The 21466-nt window shown below is 38.8% G+C and overlaps 1 protein-coding gene across 2 annotated transcripts in view; it reads left to right on the top strand.

The window, feature by feature from the left end:
* The first annotated feature begins 5426 nt into the window (after positions 1-5426).
* Positions 5427-21466, top strand: part of Scin (scinderin) — a 62129-nt gene continuing 46089 nt past the window's right edge. The window contains exons 1-3 of one of the 2 annotated variants that reach the window (XM_020159319.2): positions 5429-5709; positions 12432-12586; positions 16801-16962. In XM_020159319.2, the coding sequence (XP_020014908.1) occupies positions 5511-5709; positions 12432-12586; positions 16801-16962 (516 nt within the window). In that variant the 5' untranslated portion in view covers positions 5429-5510. Of the gene's footprint in view, positions 5710-12431; positions 12587-16800; positions 16963-21466 lie in introns of both variants that reach the window. The other variant, XM_074065051.1, reaches the window with a different exon arrangement.

Genomic DNA, 21466 nt, shown 5'->3' on the forward strand with positions numbered 1-21466 from the left:
CTCCAAATCAGCCCTGAGTGTCAGGTGAATGCCACAGGGGTCCCCTACCACCCAAGCCAAAAGTGGTGTTTGGTTATAAAGTATCAGGTGGTGAGGCAGGGTACCAGAGGACAGAGAAGGGTGGATTAAAATAAAGATTGGCAGAGAGAGCATGTTGAGATCTCACCCGGTCAGTTTCTCCTGGCTGGCTCCACAAATGTTAATGGTTCTGGTGCAGTCTGTGATCAGATGATCCTGGTTTTTGTGCTCCAAATGGAAAAATCCAAGCAGAGCATGTGGATGGGGTGAGGTAGAATAGCTTTATTGGGAAAAGGGGAGTCACCTGTTCTCCCAGGTGAGGAAAGGAAAGAAAAGGCAGAGGGCATGATGGGCGCAGGTAGAGTCCACTGGCAGAGAAAGAGCACTTTTCTTTTTCAGGTGCCTTTAAAACCTACTCTACCCCATGGAAGGGCAGGCCCAGGAGGTTCCCACCCAATAATGAAGGAGTGGGGAGGGCACAGGTGGTTCCCAACCAGATGAGGGTGGCCTGCCAATCCAGGCAACCTACATGAACCCCAAACTTTTTCTACTTCTAGCCTGCCTCAGCTTTAGCCTCAATGTTATGGTATCTTTATACCATCTTATTTCTATTTTTAAACAAATCTTAGCTTAAAGCAAAAATTATCACTTTAATCATAAAGTTTCATGAGATCGTGATTCTTAACCTTTATTATGATCTTAAGCATTCTCTAATATCTAAAATCATGATGATACCTTCTCTCAGTATTTTCACAGGGGACAGCAGTATTGACAGGTAGCAGTAAAATAATAATGATAGATGATAATATTAAGAAGGAAGTGCCAAATCAACCAATTGTAATCTTCTGTGTCAAACAAGATTACCAAAAGCAATTATTTATCAAAATAGCAGACATTGAAGACCAATAAAACTTTCACCTTGGAGGTGACCCATGGACCATGCTTTCATAGTTATATATTATGTGTAATGTTAAATACCTCATTCATGAAGTAGAGTGTTCAAGATCCTGACTTTCTGATTTAAGCTTTAACACACACACACACACACACACACACACACACACACACACAAAACCCAAAAAAGAACAGGTGAATAAAAACCACCTTGTTTATCTGCCCTGGGCTGGATGGGTGTAAATGCACTTCCCTTAAGAGCATTTCCAACCATAATCACAAAGCTTTGGTAGGTACTGGAGGCTAGGCCTTTGCTAATTATTAACCATGTTTATTGATGGTGTGCTGGGATTTTGACATGTATTATGGCTTTTAATCCTTGATCGAATCTTCTGACTCTAGGTACTTGAAAATGATTCAGTAAATCTAATACAAATTATTTCAGATTAGCAGGACTGCCAGTAAAAGAAATGTATTTTAATTGCATTCTTTTATTGTTTATAATCAAAGAAGAGTAAACAAATAGCATACTTAAAGAATTTCTCTCTCCTAGGAAAGAAAGATGTACTTCCTTTCTTTCAAATATGTTTAGTTTCAACAATTCTGTGGTCATGATGCAGCGACACAAATAAAGTAAGATTCCTCTCAACTCAGAAGACTCTGTGACGTGAGGAATTAAGACCACTTGAACCAACTGTTTTTACCAACCCATTCGAATGAATTTCATAAAGAGTGTATTCCATGATTTGACATCAGTTTTTAAATGTCCCCTTGGCCATTAATGCTCCAGAACAACTACCCTGAACTCACTCACAAGGCCCCATACCTCAAACCTCTCAACTCTTGCTAAAAGACTTACATTGGCTGTTTTGCTTGCACTGAGCAAAGCAGATTGGTAAACTGATGAAAAAATAAATGTAACTTAATCCAAACCTGACATTTAATCAACATATTCAACATATTACCATAATGCCAGGCAATAAAATAATGAGACAGAAGCCTCTAAGTGAGCCTATGAAGACCTGACAAGAGAAAACTCACTTCAGAGTGTGGTAAATACTACTGTTACAAGCACATCAGGAACATTAGGAGGCCAGGTGTGGTGGCACATGCCTGTAATTCTAGCTACTTGGGAGGCAGAGACTGAGAGGATTGCAGGTCAGCCCAGGCAAAAAGCTAGTGAGACTCCCATCTCAACAAACAAGCCAAGTGTGGTGGTGTCTGTATTCCCAACTATATGGGAGCCATAGGTAGGAGGACCAAAGTCCAAGGCTGACCTTGGTAAAAGCTTGAGACCCTATCTGGGGACATGGCTTAAGTGGTAGAACACCTGCCCAGCAAGTATGAGATCCTGAGTTCAAATCCTACTACTGCTAAAAAAGTGTTGGCAGTGCAGAGAATGATGCAATTTACTGGATCCAGGGAGATAATGATGAAGAAGATGTGAAACTTCCATCAGACCACGAAGAATTAGAAGAACTCCAATATACAGATGTGGAAGAAAATTATTTACTTTCAGGGAAGAAGAGGGAGGGAGAGGAGAATGAATGAGAGAATAGAACGGCATAGAAAGGAAATTGACATCTAGTTTTGGGCCCTTTTTGTGTAGAGAATGGGTGTTCCTTATATAAATTAGAATCCGAAGCATTATTCTTATAGATTGATTAGAAGTGAATTAATAATTCATTAATCCTAGTTGAGTTTTCTGCCCCTGCTATGTGCCAATTTGTATGTATTTATCCACATTATCCTCTTGACAATCCCACAAGGTACTTTCTATCATCATTCTCATCCCACAGATGAGAAAACTGAGTTGCAATACTGTTAAGTAATTTGCCCAAGCTCAACTGGCTGAAGAGCGAAAGACCAAGTTCTATCTCTGCCTCCCTCTTTTGATCTCTTAACTTTCTGTCTTCCACCATGGGATGATGTATCAAGAAGGCCCTTGCCAGAAATATATTTTTTTGGGGGTAAACTATGCAATCTGTGGGTATTTCTGATAAGGCAACACAAAATAGGCTAAGACATACTCTGACTTGAGTCTTCTGGTCTCCAAGCAACACCAAGATAGAGGGTATCAGAGCTTAGTTGCTTTAGTCATGCAGACCAGTCTTGAGGGAAGACCACAGAGTGCAGACTGCAAGAGAAGGAATCTAGAGGATTCAACCATGAGATAGTTCTGAATTACTGAGTGTTTTCTATGTAAAAGACACAAATGCTTTATTTGTGTCAACTTATTAAATTCAAATGGTAGTCATATACTATTGCTTCATTTTATATAAGGGCTTGAGGCTTGCCATAGTTAAGTGATTTGCAGAAAGCCTCAGAAATAAAGATGGCAGCAGGAACTGAATCTGGGCAATCTGTGACGTAGCCTATCATTGCTAATGGTAGTGACTGGTTTCCTAATTGCCATGATCACCACCAAAACTATTTAAATCCACCTGTGTTAGTTTTTTCATTGCTGTGACAAATACCTGAGAAAAATTTAAAAGGAGCAAATATTTTTCTTAGTTCACATTTTCAGTCTGGGGTTACTTGGCCCCATTGTTGCAGGGCAATGGAGAGATGGAACATATGGTGGAAGCATGTGACAAAGCAGAGCTGCTCAGAAGCAAACAGAGAGAGGGGAGGGGCCAGGGACAAGGTATATCTTTCCAGGGCACCTCCCCAGTGACCTGCTTCCTCAAGTAGGCCTGACCTCCTAAATTCTACCATCTCCCAATAATACCATCAAATTAAAAGTCCATCAGTGGTTTAATACATCCATTAGGTCTTCGTGATCCAGTCACCTCTCAATGATTGATCTACTATCTGGGGACCAATCCTTCAACACATGATTCTTTTAGGGGACACTTCACATCAAACCTAACACCCAACCATGCCAACAATTACATTCACATGAATTTCACAGTATAATAATGTATATGCATAACAGTTTGTTAAAATAGTGTTAGCAATATGGTGATAGCAAAATACAGACAAATTTTAAAACCTATGAAGTTTTACACGTTAAATTATAAAACATTTATTAAATGGAATACCACGTGGTCAGTAAAAAGAAGCAGCTCTATGAATACACGAGCACTGGATTTCTCCCCCCACCCCAAAGGAAATATTGTCAGAGGAAATACTTCTTTGAGGTATTTCCAGGAAGCTTCATAAGTTCCTCCTGAACTTAAGAAATACTTAGCCATATGACATACAGAAATAGGTTCAGAAAGTGTGTTTATTAGCATTTCTGTTAAAAATAAAAATAGCTCTATCACCTATATTCTTGTTGATGAAAGAATATCTCAGGAAAAAAGTAAACAAGAAATTGGAACTTAGTTGCTTTTGGGGAAAGCAACTGGGTGGATGTGTGAAATGCTGATAACATTTTATTGCACATTTTACTCTTGAATTTTTAACGTGGTCACATTAATAACTATCTTAAAAATAAAGAAGAAATCTAACTCTGTCCTTATTATTAGTGACTTTCCAGACATTCTTGCAACTTGGGAAACAGTAAAAGAAAAAGAAAATTTATTTACTTTGTTTCTTCTTTTTGTTGTTGCGCTGGGTGATTTTATTTTTCAGTAACAGAAGAATCCTTTGCCAGTTTCTATCTAATGAATGCAAATCAGAGTAATTTTCCACTCTTACTTTACAGTGCTTTGCCCACAGTGCAAAAGCAAAACCTGTAGGTCAAACAATGAGAAAACTAGCACCACGAAGCTAACAGGTAATTCGAAAGGCAGGTCAAGCATAAAACCACAGCCACGACAGCCCTCTTGAGAGCATGCCTCTGCAGTTTTCGATTTCTGGTGATGATGGTGGTGAGAAGGGTTGCAGTAATTTTCTGTACTAAAGGTGGTGAGAGAATTTAAACACAGCTCCTGAACTCCAGAGGATTCTCGGAGCTCTGTCCCCTAGATAGACAGTCTTTGAGGTTTTATTCTTTCTAAGAAAGGATAGGCTGTCTTGCATTTTTTCTTTCTATGCTGCAAAATCACGACAAAGAAAGAGAAACTTCAGCCACCAAAAATGGAGAGACTGGCCGAAGAAGCTATGAAGTTGAAGTTTAGGAAATTCTAGACGCTAAAATTCTAGGCACTAAAATTCTTCGGGCTGGCCAAAGCGCCACAGTGCGTGCTGCTGCGGGCAGCGACAGCCTTGTTCTAAACAGCCATAGGGAGCAGATGCTGCTCCGCCAGGCGCGTGCCCTCCTTACGCGCAGTTCCCGCCGCACCTGGGACGCAGAAATCCCAGAATTAGCCAAGGCAGGAGCGGCGGCGATGGGTACACGCGCGGGCGGGCCGCGCACTTCATCTCCCCCAGCTGTTGCCGAGGGAAGCATGCCTATTTTGGGGAGGCAATTCCAGGAGTTTTCCAAGTCCCCTCCGAACCTCGGATTCCGAGACGCCGATTCCCCTCCGGGCCGGGCCGGGCCGGGCCGGGCCGGGCCGGGGCGTGGCGCGCGCTGCGCTCCCCCAGGAAGCCATCGGCTGGGCCCCGCCCCTGCTGGTGCGAACCCTATAAAATCTCGGCGGCCGGGTCCCTCCTGCGGGTGTGGGGTTAGTCAGGCTCAGGTGTCTCTCGGATCATCAGTGCGAGCCATGGCCCAGGAGCTGTACCACCCGGAGTTCGCCCGGGCGGGCAAGCAGGCGGGGCTGCAGGTGTGGAGGGTCGAGCAACTGGAGCTGGTGCCGGTGCCCGAGAGCGCGTACGGCGACTTCTACGTCGGGGATGCCTACCTGGTGCTGCACACCGCCAAGGCGAGCCGAGGCTTCAGCTACCGCCTGCACTTCTGGCTGGGTGAGCGGCGCCCTCAGCGAGGCCCCATCGCGCCCAGGCTGAGCCAGGCGGACGCGGGGCTCCGCGCTCTGCAGGCTCGGGTTAGGGTGAGGTCACCGGCCAGCCACCTGGTCCTCGCCCGAGGCTGCTCCTGGCTCAGGCCAGGACCGGAGGAGGCTCGCCCCGCTGGCTTTGACCTTCGTGTAGCCACTGCCTGCAGTTCAGTGCTTGTTCCTCCCCTTCTCCCCCTTTCCCCTTAACACCCCACTTCCTGCGGGGGCCGCTGCCTCTGCGCAACCAGGTGCTGGCCAAGTCCCGCTCACCTTTCCGCAAGTTCAGTCCTGGTTTCCCTGTCAGGGTGGAGATGAAGTCAAACAAGTTTGTGGGCTTCTGCTGCAGCTGGCAAAACATCCTTTGAAAAAAATTGAATTATTTTTTATTTGTCTCCGTGGGGGCATCAGCTTGTGTTTCTCCACTGATTGCCCCTCTGGGTCCTTTTAAAGCAAGATTCACTGGTTGCATGTTTGGGGAAGAATTACAGATGTTATCTATGTGAATAAATCGGTCTATATGGCTGCTTTATTTATTTAGATTGGCGTTTTCGTTATTAATTGTTAATTTTTTATTTATCCATTTTAACCAGGACTCAGTAGGGAACAGAACAACCCCTTCACAGTAGTAATTATTTTGGGTTGTATCGGGTGCCAGGCCTTCAGGACACTGGCCCTGGTGTGTTCTACTTTTTCCACCTTCTGCTTTTACTCGTAAACATCCTGAATGTCCAACCTCTCGCTGTAAGGTCTTGTGCCAGTGGGCACGCCCCATCTAACAACGTGCTGATTATCTGAGCCTCTTTGCCTGCTTTGTAGCAGTGTTTCTTTGGGTTTAGTTTTTATTCTTGAGCTCAGAGGGCAAACCACACACATGGACATTTATAAGTCTTTGAAGCCAACATCTTAATTTTTAACATCTGAAGATTTTAAGAAACAAATAAGAAAACATTGAAAAGTAACTTCCTAAACATGAGCAAGCACCTGGAACAGGCATTTGAGAAATAAGACACAGAGGAAAAGAGAGCTTTTAATTATAGCACTTGGTGTTGCAATTTTGTGCTTGCTGGGGGTGGTTGAGGAGGCTGAGGCTGAGTTCCGAACATTATGGTTTCCTTTTGTAATCTCACTCTTTTGCCATGACGTTATAACACATAAGATCTGTGCTGTAAATGCTGAAACCTTGAGAGGCACTCTGTGTTCATGCAGAAATGTTGCCAGAGCGGTGATGCCCCATTGCCATCTTTCCATGCAGAACTTGGAACTGGAATGAATCAGAGTCTGAAATGCCACATTTGCCAGTTGGGTGAATTTAAATGTGAGAGAATTCCACATCTTGCGGTACATAGGAGTTAAATTTGATTTTGTCAGAAGACTGCACTCAGACTTTGAACTCCATTCTTTAATTCTGAAAGGTCCTTCTTATTCAAGTGGGTTTTTTAAGCACTATGTTTTCTAGGGTTTATAGGTTCACTTTAACTCTTAATTATTCATTTAGCACTCACCAATTTCAAAAATATAATAGGAAGTGTTTTGAGCAGAAATATTTTATGATTTTAAAGGTCTGTTGAAACTGAAATCAGTAGCATGGTAAGTACAAGATTATTCACTCTGTAAAAATTCAGTGTGCTCAGCACTGTTAAAGCACTTTGGGATATAAATAATTTATAAAACTTCTCTGAGAGTTTATCATCTCAAAGGTGCCATAAGCCAGAAAGTGACATAACACTGGTAGAGTGTGGTAAAAGCACTCTACAGGAGATGCTGAGTGTCTGTGGTTTTGGGGAAACAGAGCCTTGCTGGAAATAGTGAAAGTGGGGGTCCTTGGGAGGGTTCTGGTGCCACACAAGGTCAAGGGAGATGAAAAAGCTTAGAGGAAAATAGTCACGAAGGCCTCAGAGGGAGTTAACCAGCAGCCTTGCCTACTCCAGTTTCCCAAGCAAACTGAATATCATTTAAAAGTCTACTCTAAAACCTAAATTAGGATGAATCCATGAGGATTAATCAGAAAGACAGATGGAGGAAAATTTCCAGGGAAGGAATGTTTGATTAAAGCAAATCAGGAACTTTGAAGGAAGAGTTAAAAATACACAGAATAGAAATGAGGAAACAGGCCAAGTGGGAGGAAGGAAGGGGAAACGGGGAGAAGCGGGACCTACAATGAGGGAGAGCAGAGGGGAGCCACCTTTTTGGGTCTCTCCCTAGTGTTTCTATGACACCATGGCTTAGCTCAGATTCTTTTATGTATCATCTGTCATTCATTTTATATGCTTAAATGTAAGGAAAGTAAGAGTTGTTGCAAGTAGTTAAAATTTTTTTTGCATTAGTCCTTCTTAGAAAATATTTCAGCTCTTTCTTTCTTTCTTCTTCTTTTTTTCTTTCTTTTCCTTGGCAGTACTGGAGTTTGAACTCAGGACCAACTACTTGCTCAATAAGCTCTCTTATCATTTTATCCACAGTCCCATCCTTTTGCTTTTAGCTTGCTTTTCACCTAGTTTGTTTTAGTCTGTGTGCTAACTTTCCCTAGGCTAGGCTTGGACTGTGATCCTCCTACATCTGCCTCCCATGTAGCTGGGATTACAGATATGCACTGCTGTGACCAGCCAATATTTCATCTTTGTACCTAGCAGTTTAAATGCACCTACCTTCTGCTTCTGGTTCCATCAGCAGCAAGTCCTTGAGCAGGGGTTGGTGTTAAGCTGTTCTCCAACACATCCCCAGTCTATGTTGAAAATACCCACTCTTACCCTTTCTCCTCGCCAGGTTTAAAAGTTACTTAAATATATTTTAAAACAGCATAAAACATAAATTCATGTTATAATCACTCTGTGCTAGCCTGGTGCAAGGCACTGAAAAGGAAAAGCACTGGATTATAGTATATATAAGACAAGGAACTCATAATACACAGAAGGCTATGGAGGATGCTGAGAAACTGGATCACTTACAGTGGTGGGACTTGGCAGGGGATGTAAAATGGTACAGCAGTCTGGAAAAAAGTTTAGTTTCCTACAAACTAAACATGGGGACCCCAGAAGTTGCATTTGTGAACATTTATTTAATATTTATTTTTATTCAAAAACCTGTGCATGAAGGTGTAATCAAATAGCCCCAGCCTGCAATCAGCCCAGATACCCTTTAGGAGGTGACTGGCTAGAGAAGTTGTGATACACCTATACAAAGAAATATTACTCAGCAAGAAAAAGGAACATGTGATACACCTATACAAAGAAATATTACTCAGCAAGAAAAAGGAACAAACTATTGATATATACAACAACAAGAATGAATCTCCAGGAATTTGGCCAAACTTTAAAAAGTGCAAAATGGCTCTCTATTGTATGATTCCATTTATACAACATTTTAGAAATGACAAAATTTTGTTGTTGCTAGTAGTTAGAGATAGGTTGGAGTGGGGGGGCGAAGTGGGCAGGCAGTGGGAGGAGTATGAAAGGCTCAGTGAGGAATCTTTGTGGTAATGGGGGCCTACTGTATCTCGGCTGTGAAGGCTATATGTGAACTCACACGTGATGGAATTGTAAAGAACGATCCGCACACAAACACATCAGTGAGTACAAGTGAAACTGGGAAAATGTGAACATGATAGGTGGATTATATCCACATGAATATCCTGGCTATGGTATTCTGTGCAATACTGCACTTAAACTTCAGTGTACTATAGAACAGTAAAACACACTACGGTTTTACAAAATGTTACTCCTGTGAGAAGCTGAGTACATCGATCTACGTGTCTGTACACCAACACCACACCGTCTTTATTACTGTAGCTGTTGATAAACCTTAACCTAAGGTTAACCTTAGCTTCTTTGTCAAGATCATTTTAGCTATTCTAGCCTGTGCCTTTCTATATAACATGTCTATAATAAAACTTACCGTGATTTTGACAAGAATGGATTAGGCCTTTAGATCAATTTGGGAAGAATAATGTCTTTATTTTGTGGAGTCTTCCAGTCCATGAGTGCTAAGGTTTCACATTTATTTAGGACTTCTTTAATTATTTCTTTTCCACCATTTTTGTAATTTTCAGCATACTCATTCCATATGTGTTTTATTAAATATATACCTGAATATTTCTTTGGGCAATTGTGAACGACATATTTTTAATTTCAGTTTCTGCGTTTCATTTTTTATATTAGAAATGACACTGACTTTTGTTATTGACTTATCTTGTATCCTCTCTTGTTGAATGCAGTGACTAATTTTAGTCTTTTATAGCTTCATTAGAATTTAATATAAACAATCCTATTTTCACTAGAGGCATTTTTAATTTCTTCATTTCCAATCTGTAAAACACTTTTTGTTTCTGTTTCTTACCTTATTGTAGTGATTAGAACTCCTGTACTAAACTGAATAAGGGTGGTAAGGTGGACCCCTTGCTTTGTTCTTGACCTTCTGGGTAAAACATTCAGTCCCTCATTATTGAGTATTGCCTTTGCCCTGTATTTTTATTAGATGCTACTTAGCAAGTTGAGGTTATTTTCTTCCATTCCCAATGTGGCCAGTGTGTTTTTAAAATCATAAATAAGTGCCAGATTAACCAAGTTTTATAGCCAATCCTTTAATCTGTTTTGTATATAAAATTATTACATTCCCCAAACAATTTTAGGACTTTTACAACATATATACAAGTGTAAAATAATGTTATAAAATAGAAAACAACATAATACAACATAGCATTCATCAGTAAAATCAGCTTAGGGTCACAAAATATGATTTCATAAATAGAATTGAAGTGGTAAACAGAAATCACATACCAAGTCCATGTGTTGCTGAATAATTGCTAGAATTACATCATGATACAGTCAGTAGGATTCAATTCTGATTTCATACCCAAAGGCTGATACTGGCTTTATCAAGTCTGCTCAGCCTCTTCAGGCAAGAACTCTGGTTTATTCATACTGATCTTCCCTGGACAAGCACAGTACATAAACACCCACAAATGAGCATGATTTAAATAACTTACTTCCAGTTCACTCATTACCTTCATACCTATCTATTTACATCTGCCTGAAGAAATTCATGTTTCAACTTATTGTCAAGTAAGAATGTTGTCACATACATTATCTTAACACCTTTGGTATTAACCTTGATTTAAGATTCTTTCTTAAAGCACCTGTGTACAAAATCTACTTCTGTGTCTTTTTTTTGATATTCTCAGAGTTGGAAGAATGGATAAAAAACTGACATCCATGTCTTTTTCAGATTGCAAAATTATATATATTAAATATTTATCTTTGACCACAGGAAGTTTGTAAAGTTGTTACCATGTCAGGCACTTTTATAGCTATTGAATTTTTGTTTGAGGAGAGCCTTGCTACCCAGGTCCCCTTTGAGTGTCAAAGGAGAATTGTAGAGAAATCTGTGGCTGAGGGTGTGACTCAGCAGTAGCGTGCTTGTCTAGCAAGTATAAGTCCTTAGGTTCAATGCCCAGAATTGAAGGAAAAAAAAAAACTAATGAAGGCTGATTATTTCTTTTATATAGTTGATTGATTAATTTTGATGAATACCTCTGGGGTTGTTTGGGTGAACTGTATCATAGCTTCTAAACTTTTATGGATTAGTTATTGGGGGTGGTGGTGGAAATGAACATACCCTGATCCCCACAAAATTTTACTACTAATGAAAGTTGGAATATTTAAAACATCTATTAGTGTGTTTTACTTCCTAAGAACCTGTCCTTTAGAGTCACACAGACCTGTGTCTGGGTCCTTCGCTGTCAAGGGTTACCTGTAACCTCAGGAAAGTTACTGAAAAATAAGTTCTGCTTTGTGGAATTACTTGACTATCATTCATGTAAAACATTAGCCCAGTGTCTGCCCCATAGTAAAGGTATTATAAATACATGAATGTCAGCTATTATTTCTAGAATCAGTTACGGTTTTTATATACCTCATACGTAGAAGGGATTTCACTTTTTTAATTTTGAGTCTTCCTCAAGGCACTAGAGTGTCTTTGCCCTGATCTTCATGTACACTGCAGACATGGGTTCTTAGGAATTGTTTCCATCTCAGTGAAGTTGCCTAGATGAGATCTGTTTCAGAATTGTGAAAATTTGTTGTATGTTGTGTCTTAAATTTCTAGGATAACATCAAATGCATTAATATTTAATAGATGTTAGCACATAGTTCCTTTACTCTATATTTTCCTTTAGGGATTATTTCATACAAACGAAAGTATGAAACAAAAGATAGTGAAACGAGAAAAGACTCAAAAGCAGGGGGTAAGCCAAGTTGTACTCATTTTCCTGTTTTAGAAATCTCTCAATTTTGTGATGTTACATAATTATGTCCCTTACTAACCATGTCCCCCACATAATCATACGGACATTGGAAGCCTAAAGTTTGATGCTAATAGAGGCCAAACCAATCACAAAATATTTTCCTAGCTAGATCTCATTGGCTAATAAATGAATGCTTTCCCGAATTTAATTGGAATGCTCTGTTATAGTTTTCCCAAGCATATTCAGACAGTGGTGATTCTTTTAAAAATATTTAAAGGAACAAAACCAAGTTTTTAGTTATTAGCCAAATATATCATATACTGTTTCTGACAAAGATCTTTCTGCAGAAGACTGTTGTATAGATGTATAATTAAAAAGAAAGTTTCCTTCCCATCAACGATTTGCCTTCATGTTTTTTTCTTGCATTTAATGGTGGTATTGTTTACTGGTTTCAGGACGGGAGTGCTCCCAGGATGAAAGCACAGCAGCTGCCATCTTCACTGTCCAGATGGATGACTATTTGGGTGGCAAACCAGTGCAGAACAGAGAACTTCAAGGCTATGAATCTACTGATTTTGTGGGCTATTTCAAAGGAGGTCTGAAGTACAAGGTAAGCAGACACCTCTCTCCAGCAGTTTCTATGTGGCACTCTTCCTGTCTGTCCATACCTCATGTCTTCATGGAATGAAAGTGCACCAAGGCCAGGATTTTTTGTTTTGTTCTTGTTTCGATCTGTTTTGTTCATCATTTATCCCCCACAACCTGCTGGATATTTAAATAAATGTGCCAAATAAATGTTGTGGAGTGTGGTATGTGAAATAGTTTGACTTCATTCATTTTGATAAGTTAATTATTTTTATTTTTAAAATTTTATTAGCACATAATACTTGTTCGGGGGGATACATTGTGATATTTCCATATGTACTTACAATATATCTTAGCTAGATTTACTCCCTCCATTGTTCTCCCTCTTCCCTCTCTCCCTTTCATGGAACAATTTCAATAGGTTTCATTCTTCTATTTTCACATATGGATACAAAATACATCCACCATATTTAGTCACCATCATTCCTCATTTCTTTGTTTCCATCCCTCTCCCACTGGTACCCACCCCTGGAAAAGACCTTTGATAGGTTAATTTCCAGATGAGCTTTTGGTGTTATCATCTCAAGAAAGCCCTTTAATATTTTGTAAAGTTATTTTGATAATTAAGTATTGGTAACTTTGGCCTTAACAGTTTTCATTTCTGCTATTCTAGAGAGTTTCTGAACTTGCTACAAGTAACCCAAGGCTTTAGACTGTCAGTTGTTTTGGAATACCTTAATACGGTATTTATAACAACTATAATTTCAGTTACTACAAAGAACTGTGCACAGTTTTTCCAATGATGTGGTTTAATCTTAAAAATAATACAAAGGAAACCACTGAGCTGAAAATATGTGAGGTACAGCCATACAGACTCAGGTACACATATTCACACACGAACCCACATAATTCATGTGATTGATCTGAAATCCATTTGTTTATTTCTGAAAATATGAACAAAAATTAAATAATTAAAATAGAAAAAATAGTTAAGTAGTTCTATCCCTTTAAGGTAGCCTTCAGTAAAGAATAATTTTGCTTGGGGTTCTCCCTGTAAGCTTTACAGACTGGCTATCATTTGCAGTTTTGTCACCTGTCTGCCCGTGTGTGTCCAGATAAAGTGTGATGAACACCCTCCACAAACAAATACTCCAGGAACAAGCCTTTGAAAAGTAGAGTGCTCTCGCCCACCATAGTGGCCATGAGCCACCCAAAATGTGAGCCTCTTACTACTTCTCACTTTACTTAATTAGTGAATTCCCTCCAGTTTGTATCAAATGATCCTGAAACTTTCTAACATTTCCAATACACAGGGGCTTATAGCTACCAGGAGCTGGTGCAATGGCATTGCCTAAGGTATGAACCCATTTCTTGTGCATATGACTTGTTTGTCTAAGGGCACATCGTGAAGCTTTCTCACATGTACAACCAGTATTTTAACAGCTTCCTTGTATAGGTGTTGTATGGATTAAGAATTACATTAAATCATAAAATACCTCTATAATCAGTAAAGACTTATGTAATTAATCCTGCAGGCTTATTAATAGGACTTTTGAAACTGAACTTCTGGGTACATATTCAAAAGTAGAAATGATAAAAATTAATTTTATACGTATTAGATAATTATCTTCTAATTATTGACATTAAAACCACCACAAAGGAGCATTTTTCAGAAAGAGGATGTCTGCAGATGGAGGCAGCTTTATCAATCAAGAAAATCAGTTGACCATTTTATCATTTTGTGATGCTGTACAGATGTGAATACGTGCAGTTGCACTACCACTCACTAGGAAATGTGGAAGCAGAGATAACTCACCACCAAAACAGCACAGACCATTATATTACACTGAATTTCACCCACAATTAGTTCAAAGCTTACAGGAATATGCCAATCACTTCCTGCATATTGCCTCTTTTAATACAAGCATTCATGTGATGTAGTTCCTATCCTTACTAGGCTCAGAAGCTGTGGAACTTACCAAAGTCTTATAGCTAGTGGATGACTGGGTGAGCCCCTGATTCCAGTGCCTAGGCTGGTCCTCATTATGCTCTGATGTTCTCCACATAAATACGATTCATATATCATGATAGATTTTTTTTTTTTTGCCATGCTGGGAATCAAATCCAGGGCCTTGCACATGTGAGGCAAGTGCTCTGCCACTGGGTTATATCCCCAGTTCAGAAGTTTTATTTAAGATTACTCTATGAAGCAGTTTATTGACCATTTGGAATAGGCAAAATTTGACAAAGCCTGCTCTTACCAAGTCTGCAAAAATCATATTAAATTGCCATATGCTATGTAAAGATTCAGCTAGGAAATGTTAAGATGTTATTTGGTTGACTTGTGTCATTTCTCTCTGAGCACTTTTAGGAGCCTACGAAGGGGTTATCGAGAACACTTACCACTGCTCCCTTAGATTAAATTTCTGGCTAACGTAACTTTTCTCAAGATCAACAAGTCCCTGCCCTCAGCCATGACTGTAGATAATGACTGTCAGACCTCTGTCAGCCTATAAACCTGTGTCTATCTCACCACTGGTTTAGAGGGTCGTCCGCTTTGCTCTGATTCTACCTTGTGAAAGCAGAAAAGGACTGAAAGGTTCTAGTGTTAATTCAGTGTTCATGGACCAACTACTTTAATGCCTGATGCAGACATATATGCAACATACAGTTTTCCTTTATGCATTTGTGGCATCAAATATTGGAGAGGAGACTATTTAAAAAATAATGTTAAAATTTCAGCCTATGTATCACTCTAGTTTTGCCCAATGAGATTATGTATGTGTTACATATTAACATTTATACATACGTGTATAACATTCAGGCTAATCTAATAATATTAATATATATCTCCTCAGTCTAAGTATACTCCATATTTTATTAACATTTAAAAAATCAGATTGTAGTATACTGTGTCTTTTTTTTAAAAATCAGTTTTATGTATTTATACTTCTTTAAAAAAAGTGAAGTGCTCTCAGGAAATTGGGGAAGGAGGATTGGGAGTTCAAAGCCAGCTTGGACAATTTAGTGAGACTCAGTCTGAAAAAAAATAAAAAGAAAAAAAATGACCCAAACCAGTACAATATAGATGAAAATTTGTATTTATTTAATTATAGCAATACTAAGTTCATCTAGTCAAGAAATGTAATTTTTACAAAATTATGGACTGGGAAATAATTATATATTTCTTAAAATTTGAGGTTATAATGAAAACGAATCAACAGTTAACCTATTCTAACAAATCCTATTTATGAGGCCTTTCCCTGGAGAATGGTAGACACGTAAAGTCAGTGTACACTTAAAGAATGTGCTAATAATTACATAAGCATCTTAATACTGTATGTTTACAGTAAACTTGAATTACTTTATAGATTATTTAATATAGCTAATTTTTCTTGCTATTACTATAGGAGGCCTTTGATTGATCAATGACAGAATTTTGTTTATATTACCACTTAATTGTGCACATCACCTCACAATTAGTTGTGGAAATAAAGATATGGTTCCTAATGCTTAATTATAAAAAAACTGAAAAGGTAAGGATGATTGCAAATAATGCAAGATGTAGCTGATATAGTTGTCTTCACCATCTCCCAAATTCATTGTGGTTTTGTTTTGCTTTTGCTGGGGATGGGCAATCAAGATACTCCTCTCTTCTGACTTAAGTAATCAGTCCTAGCATATTGTAAGCTCTGTTGAGCAGAAAATAAAGAAGACATTTGATTTTCTTAATGTAGAAACAAGGTTGCTATATAGCAGCAGCCAATCCCTGGCCAGCGGTCCTCTCCCCTTCTCTGTCCTAACTGTGACAATGGCAACCTCAGGTGCCTGTTCTCTGCCATATCATCTGTGCTTGTTACCTCTGACTTTTCCAACCTCCTGTTGCTTTCTTGCCTGAAGTGATCTGGGAATCATTATTATCCCAAGGGAAAGAGCTGTTGCTTTTTCTTTTTGTTTATGCCATAGGGTTTTCTACACTGAAGATTTTCAGTAAATATTTGCAATTTTAAATTGAATTTTTAAAACAGAAAGAACAAAGACAGCAAATAAATAAACTTGTTGATTTACCAAGGAACTCTCTCTCAATATTTAACTTTTCACATGTGTGTATGTGACTATTTTATCCTGGTCTCTCAGGCACAGGATGGCACAAACACCTGTGGCATAAGCCTTGCTGTGCCTACTCAGCAGCCTCATCAGTTTTCTTTGTTTATCTTGTGTCTTCATCCCACTGATCAGGCTGGAGGTGTGGCATCTGGACTAAATCATGTTCTCACCAATGACTTGACAGCTGAGAGGCTCCTCCACGTGAAGGGTCGAAGAGTGGTCAGGGCCACAGAAGTTCCCCTCAACTGGGACAGTTTCAACAAGGGTGACTGCTTCATCATAGACCTTGGCACTGTAAGTTTCATAGACACAAACAGACATGTACATGAAATTAAATTATTTTTAGATCAAATCAGATGTATGTGTCATTGAAGATAATTACTTTCTTCACACTTGGAAAGAGGTCATTGGTGAGTATTTAAATGACTCATACAGTGGGACTTCACAGTTTTTCTGTTCCTTAGTAAGTTTAGAATAGAGCAGTGGTTTAGTTCTTCCTAACACAGAATAAAAATGAGATAATTTTCAACATACCTCCCCTTCACTCTGAGCAGAGCTTTCACTAATTACTTTTGTCTTTCTTTAATTATATGTGGGAAAATGGAGCTTGGAGAAAAATTCCTTCAGCAATCGGAGGTTCTAGAATTTAAGCTGGGCATATGATGAGTCTAAACAGCTTGCTGAAGAAATTTGGGGGAATTTTTTTAAACATATATACATACACAAACATATATGTCATACTGTTGTTTCACAGTTTTCAATTATCTTGGGGTTGTTAGAAGAAAGGACACAATTCCAGTATTAAATTTCATGTTAATGGCTTGGGCAGTGGTATGTTATAGCTGATCTATGTTTTCTCCCAGAAAAATGGGCTTATTTAATGTCAGGTCTACTTCTTAATAATTGTCATCTTGACAAATATTAATTGCAAGGCCTTGTGTTAGACCCTAGCAGATAAGATTTGAATTGTGTCTTAAAACTATGTACTATGACAAATAAGAAAGAAAGAAAGAAAAGAAAAGAAGGCAGGGAAACCCAGGGCTTGTTTATGATATCGTCTTCCCTCCTTTTCATAATCGTCATTCTTATCATTCCATATTCATCGGCATTCTACTAGTCATGTCCTACATTTTGGAGCCAAGAATTATGCACACTTGATCTAGCCTGTGTGAGATTTGGCCTGTCTTGATCTTGCCCACCATTGCATAACCAGTGATTGTGAAGCCTTAATTGGAATCCAGGCATATCTGATTCTCCTCTAAGCATTTTGTTTTGTTATATCTCCTTGGGCAATATTTTGGGATAAAGCAGTAGTCAGAAGCCAAAAGGGTTTATTTTATATGCATAGAGAAGAGACACTTAGGATTCTGAAATGGAGCTACATGAGCAATTCTATTTAGCCAATTTTAATTTGGCAATAGCACAGACATTAAATGTATTGAAGTTGTAATTGATTTGTAAAATAACCCAAGCTTCAAGCTTTATCAGTTCCCCTAAGTTAGTTTGCATCTATAGTTTTATTAATGATAGTTATAATATGACAATTTTGGATCACACTAGCTGAAATGCACAGTTGAGATCACAATAATAATTAGCACTCCAAGTACAATTCTCAGTGATAACCTTAGACATCAATATCCAGAATGGCAGTACTTGTGTTCTGAATTTCACAGTAAATGTCATGAGAAAGTCCCTTTCAACTTCACAAACTCATCCTCTCTCCCAACCAGATTTGAGTCCTGAATTTTAGATCTGGGAAAAAAACAGCTACTCTTCTACCCTTTCATTATCCCACATCAAAAATGGATACTTTATGCAAATAAATACCCACAGCTATCATCAAGCTACCCAGTTCCAAAAACCAACTGCAGCAGTCTCTCAAAGCCTAGGTACAATATTGTTCATCTCAACTTTTATTTTCACCGCTTACATTTCAAAGTCCTTCATAAAGTGTTTTCTCATATAAAATGACAGCTTTTTTCAAAGACAAAAAGGAAACCGCTCATCTGTAAAGGTAGATATTTGATTGGGAGATCTGAAGGGATCCTAAGCAAATGGAACACTTTCCAATGGTAATATAATTCATCATTGATTTGCTTGAAAGCATTTCTCTTCGAAGAACTTTTTTAATGTATGATGTAAGTGCTATACAAATGCAATAATCTATTTAACTATCATGGATAGCTTCCAATTCTGCTTTCCAAATATGCATTCTTTGACCTTGGGCAAATCATTAACCTTTGGAGCCTTAGTTTCCTCATTCTTTTACATCCTGACCCTAGCTTCTGCTGTCACCTCTAGCCTTAGTTGACTGTGATTCATTCTGATCTGATTCACAATCACATCTGGGATGTGGCAGTTGTCATTGCAGTGTCAAAAGGGAACAAAGTCTCTGCAGGTAGGTTATGCATATTGCTCACATTGATAACCACTTGACCCTGGGAAGGACTAGGGTTGTTCTAGTCCTAGATCACAGTCTTTTCACTGAACAAGCTAATTTGGTATTTATGAGATAGAATGGGCTCACAGAATGTCATGCAACTGTTTCCGAATCTGATGATGTCTCAGATGGCTGAAATTCTCCTGAAAGTAGTAGTTTTCTTTAAGTCATTTATTCTTTGATGGAACCAATATTGATTTTCCACAATAGGGCAGGTAGTTGGTTGTTCTGGTAGGTAGGTTATGGTTCTAGTAACAAATTCTCTCTTCCCATAAGTAATGTCAGCTTGTGGGAGTATGGCCTACAAATCCATGCTCATGTAAAGAGACAAAGTATCTAGGGCATTCAAGGGCCCTAGTATTCAAGGGCATTCATCCATTTAATAGTAAATTATCTTTATTTGAAAGAGTTAATTATCTTTAATAAATCAAGCTTTCTCCTGCTCATAGGTCTCACAGAGATCTTTGGAAAGTGTTTGTTGCAGAGACAATTGTGTTAGGTGTCTCTCACAGTGTATAAGTCCCTACCCTCTACTGTGGGATACCCTGGTAGGAATTAAGCCCTGGATTCCTACATACACTCGAACAAATACCCACAAGATCTGTGTTTGAGCTACTAACCTTTAACCAGTTGATATGTTGCCAAAAGTTTCTAAACTTTATTTTTGGGGCACGGCACAATAAACAAAGAAGGACATGGAACAAGAATTTTCTGAACCATAATATTCTTATAGCACATATTGAGCTAATTATTTAAAGATCACCTTTTGCATTACAGGGACACAAAAATGAAGCCAATGCAATTAGTTTATTACCCAGGTATGAAAAATGCGTCACCCCAGGAAAGGCAGCTGGCCAAAATGATGGCTATGAATATAACCTAAATCCCATATTTCTATAATGTTTAAGGAATGTCAGATTTTATGATAAGCAGTCATTATTAGCAATATGATATTCTATGCGCCTTAGAAACATTTGTTCTTTTATAGGGTTTTCGATTACAATACATATTCTCTAGGTTTAACAAGGTAATCTCTTCATCCTGAGGCATGAGATTATAAACTTATCAGTTTAATCAGTGTGAAAGTTCAGAAAACCATGAATATTTTAAGGAATGTTTTATATTTGTTATTTCAGTATGTCATTAGGAAATAATTTGTATGGGCCATTGCTAGATCTTAGCCATTTGTAATTTACTGAGTCTTTAGAAAAGTAATTATAATGTTAGTGAATTTATGAGTCATTATTTTCCCACTACTTTTTAAAGACATGAAGCATGTGTAAAAATTAACTAATAAATTAACAAATACAATCACATCAAAAAACGATGTAACAGAGCCCCAGTAACTACAGAATGTGAATGACAGTGATAAAAGCCTGTGTTCTCAAGGTTGAGGATCTGAGACTAACTTTTAGGAACACATGTCAGTCATGAGTGAAGAACTGACTTCACAGGGAATTCCTGTGGTGTGTTACTAATCCTGACACTGCATGGTCTGTTTCCTTGTTAACTCGTTGGGTTAGTTGTGCAGCTTTGCCCTCCTCTCGTGACTATGCATAGTTTGTCATTCCCTTCCCCATTGTTCAGTCACAGTGCTTTGAAAAAGCAGCTGCCACTTCCTCATTTGCAAGTTACCAACCCACAGTTCCTGACTTTCACACCCACCATGCCTGGGAAACTGCTTTTGTTGCTGCCACCAGTGACCTGTGCTGTGTCCTGTGGACACCTTCCTCACTGTCCCCCCCATCCTTGTGATTGTTTTCAGCATTGCTCCTCCACTGGCTTTCTCCTCTTCTTCCCTGTTATATCACTTTTTCTCATTCCTTTTTTATGTGGTCTGTTGTTTTTATTTATTTTTATTTGTATTATTTTGGTGGAACTGAGATTTGAACTCAAGGCTTTGCACTTGGAAAGCAGGCGCTCTACCACTTGAACCACACCTCCACTTCATTTTTCTCTGGTTATTTTTAGAGGTGGGTCCTTGTGAACTATTTGCCTGAGCTGGCCTTGAACCACCAGCTCCTTCTGATCTCAGCCTCCCATTAGCACCCTTTTTTTTTTTTTTTTTTAAGTATCCCACTTTAAATCTTTTTCTCTTCTTTACACATTTCTTCTGAACAAACTCATCCCCACTGTTTTAATTTCTATCCACTGGCAAATCTTATTTTCATATTTCAGCATTTCAGATTTCCTCCTAGGTATTTTTATCTATCTGTGTCTTGGGACTCTTAGACAATGGATCTCATCACGCTTTCATTTCAGAACCATTTCTCCTCTTACTGTCTTTATCTTGTTAATAGAACCACCATTCACTTGAGCCCTCAAACTCCAAATTCAGGAGTCATCTGAACAACTTGT

Source organism: Castor canadensis, chromosome 2 (genome assembly GCF_047511655.1).
Source record: "Castor canadensis chromosome 2, mCasCan1.hap1v2, whole genome shotgun sequence".
In the NCBI taxonomy this organism is placed as follows: domain Eukaryota; kingdom Metazoa; phylum Chordata; class Mammalia; order Rodentia; family Castoridae; genus Castor; species Castor canadensis.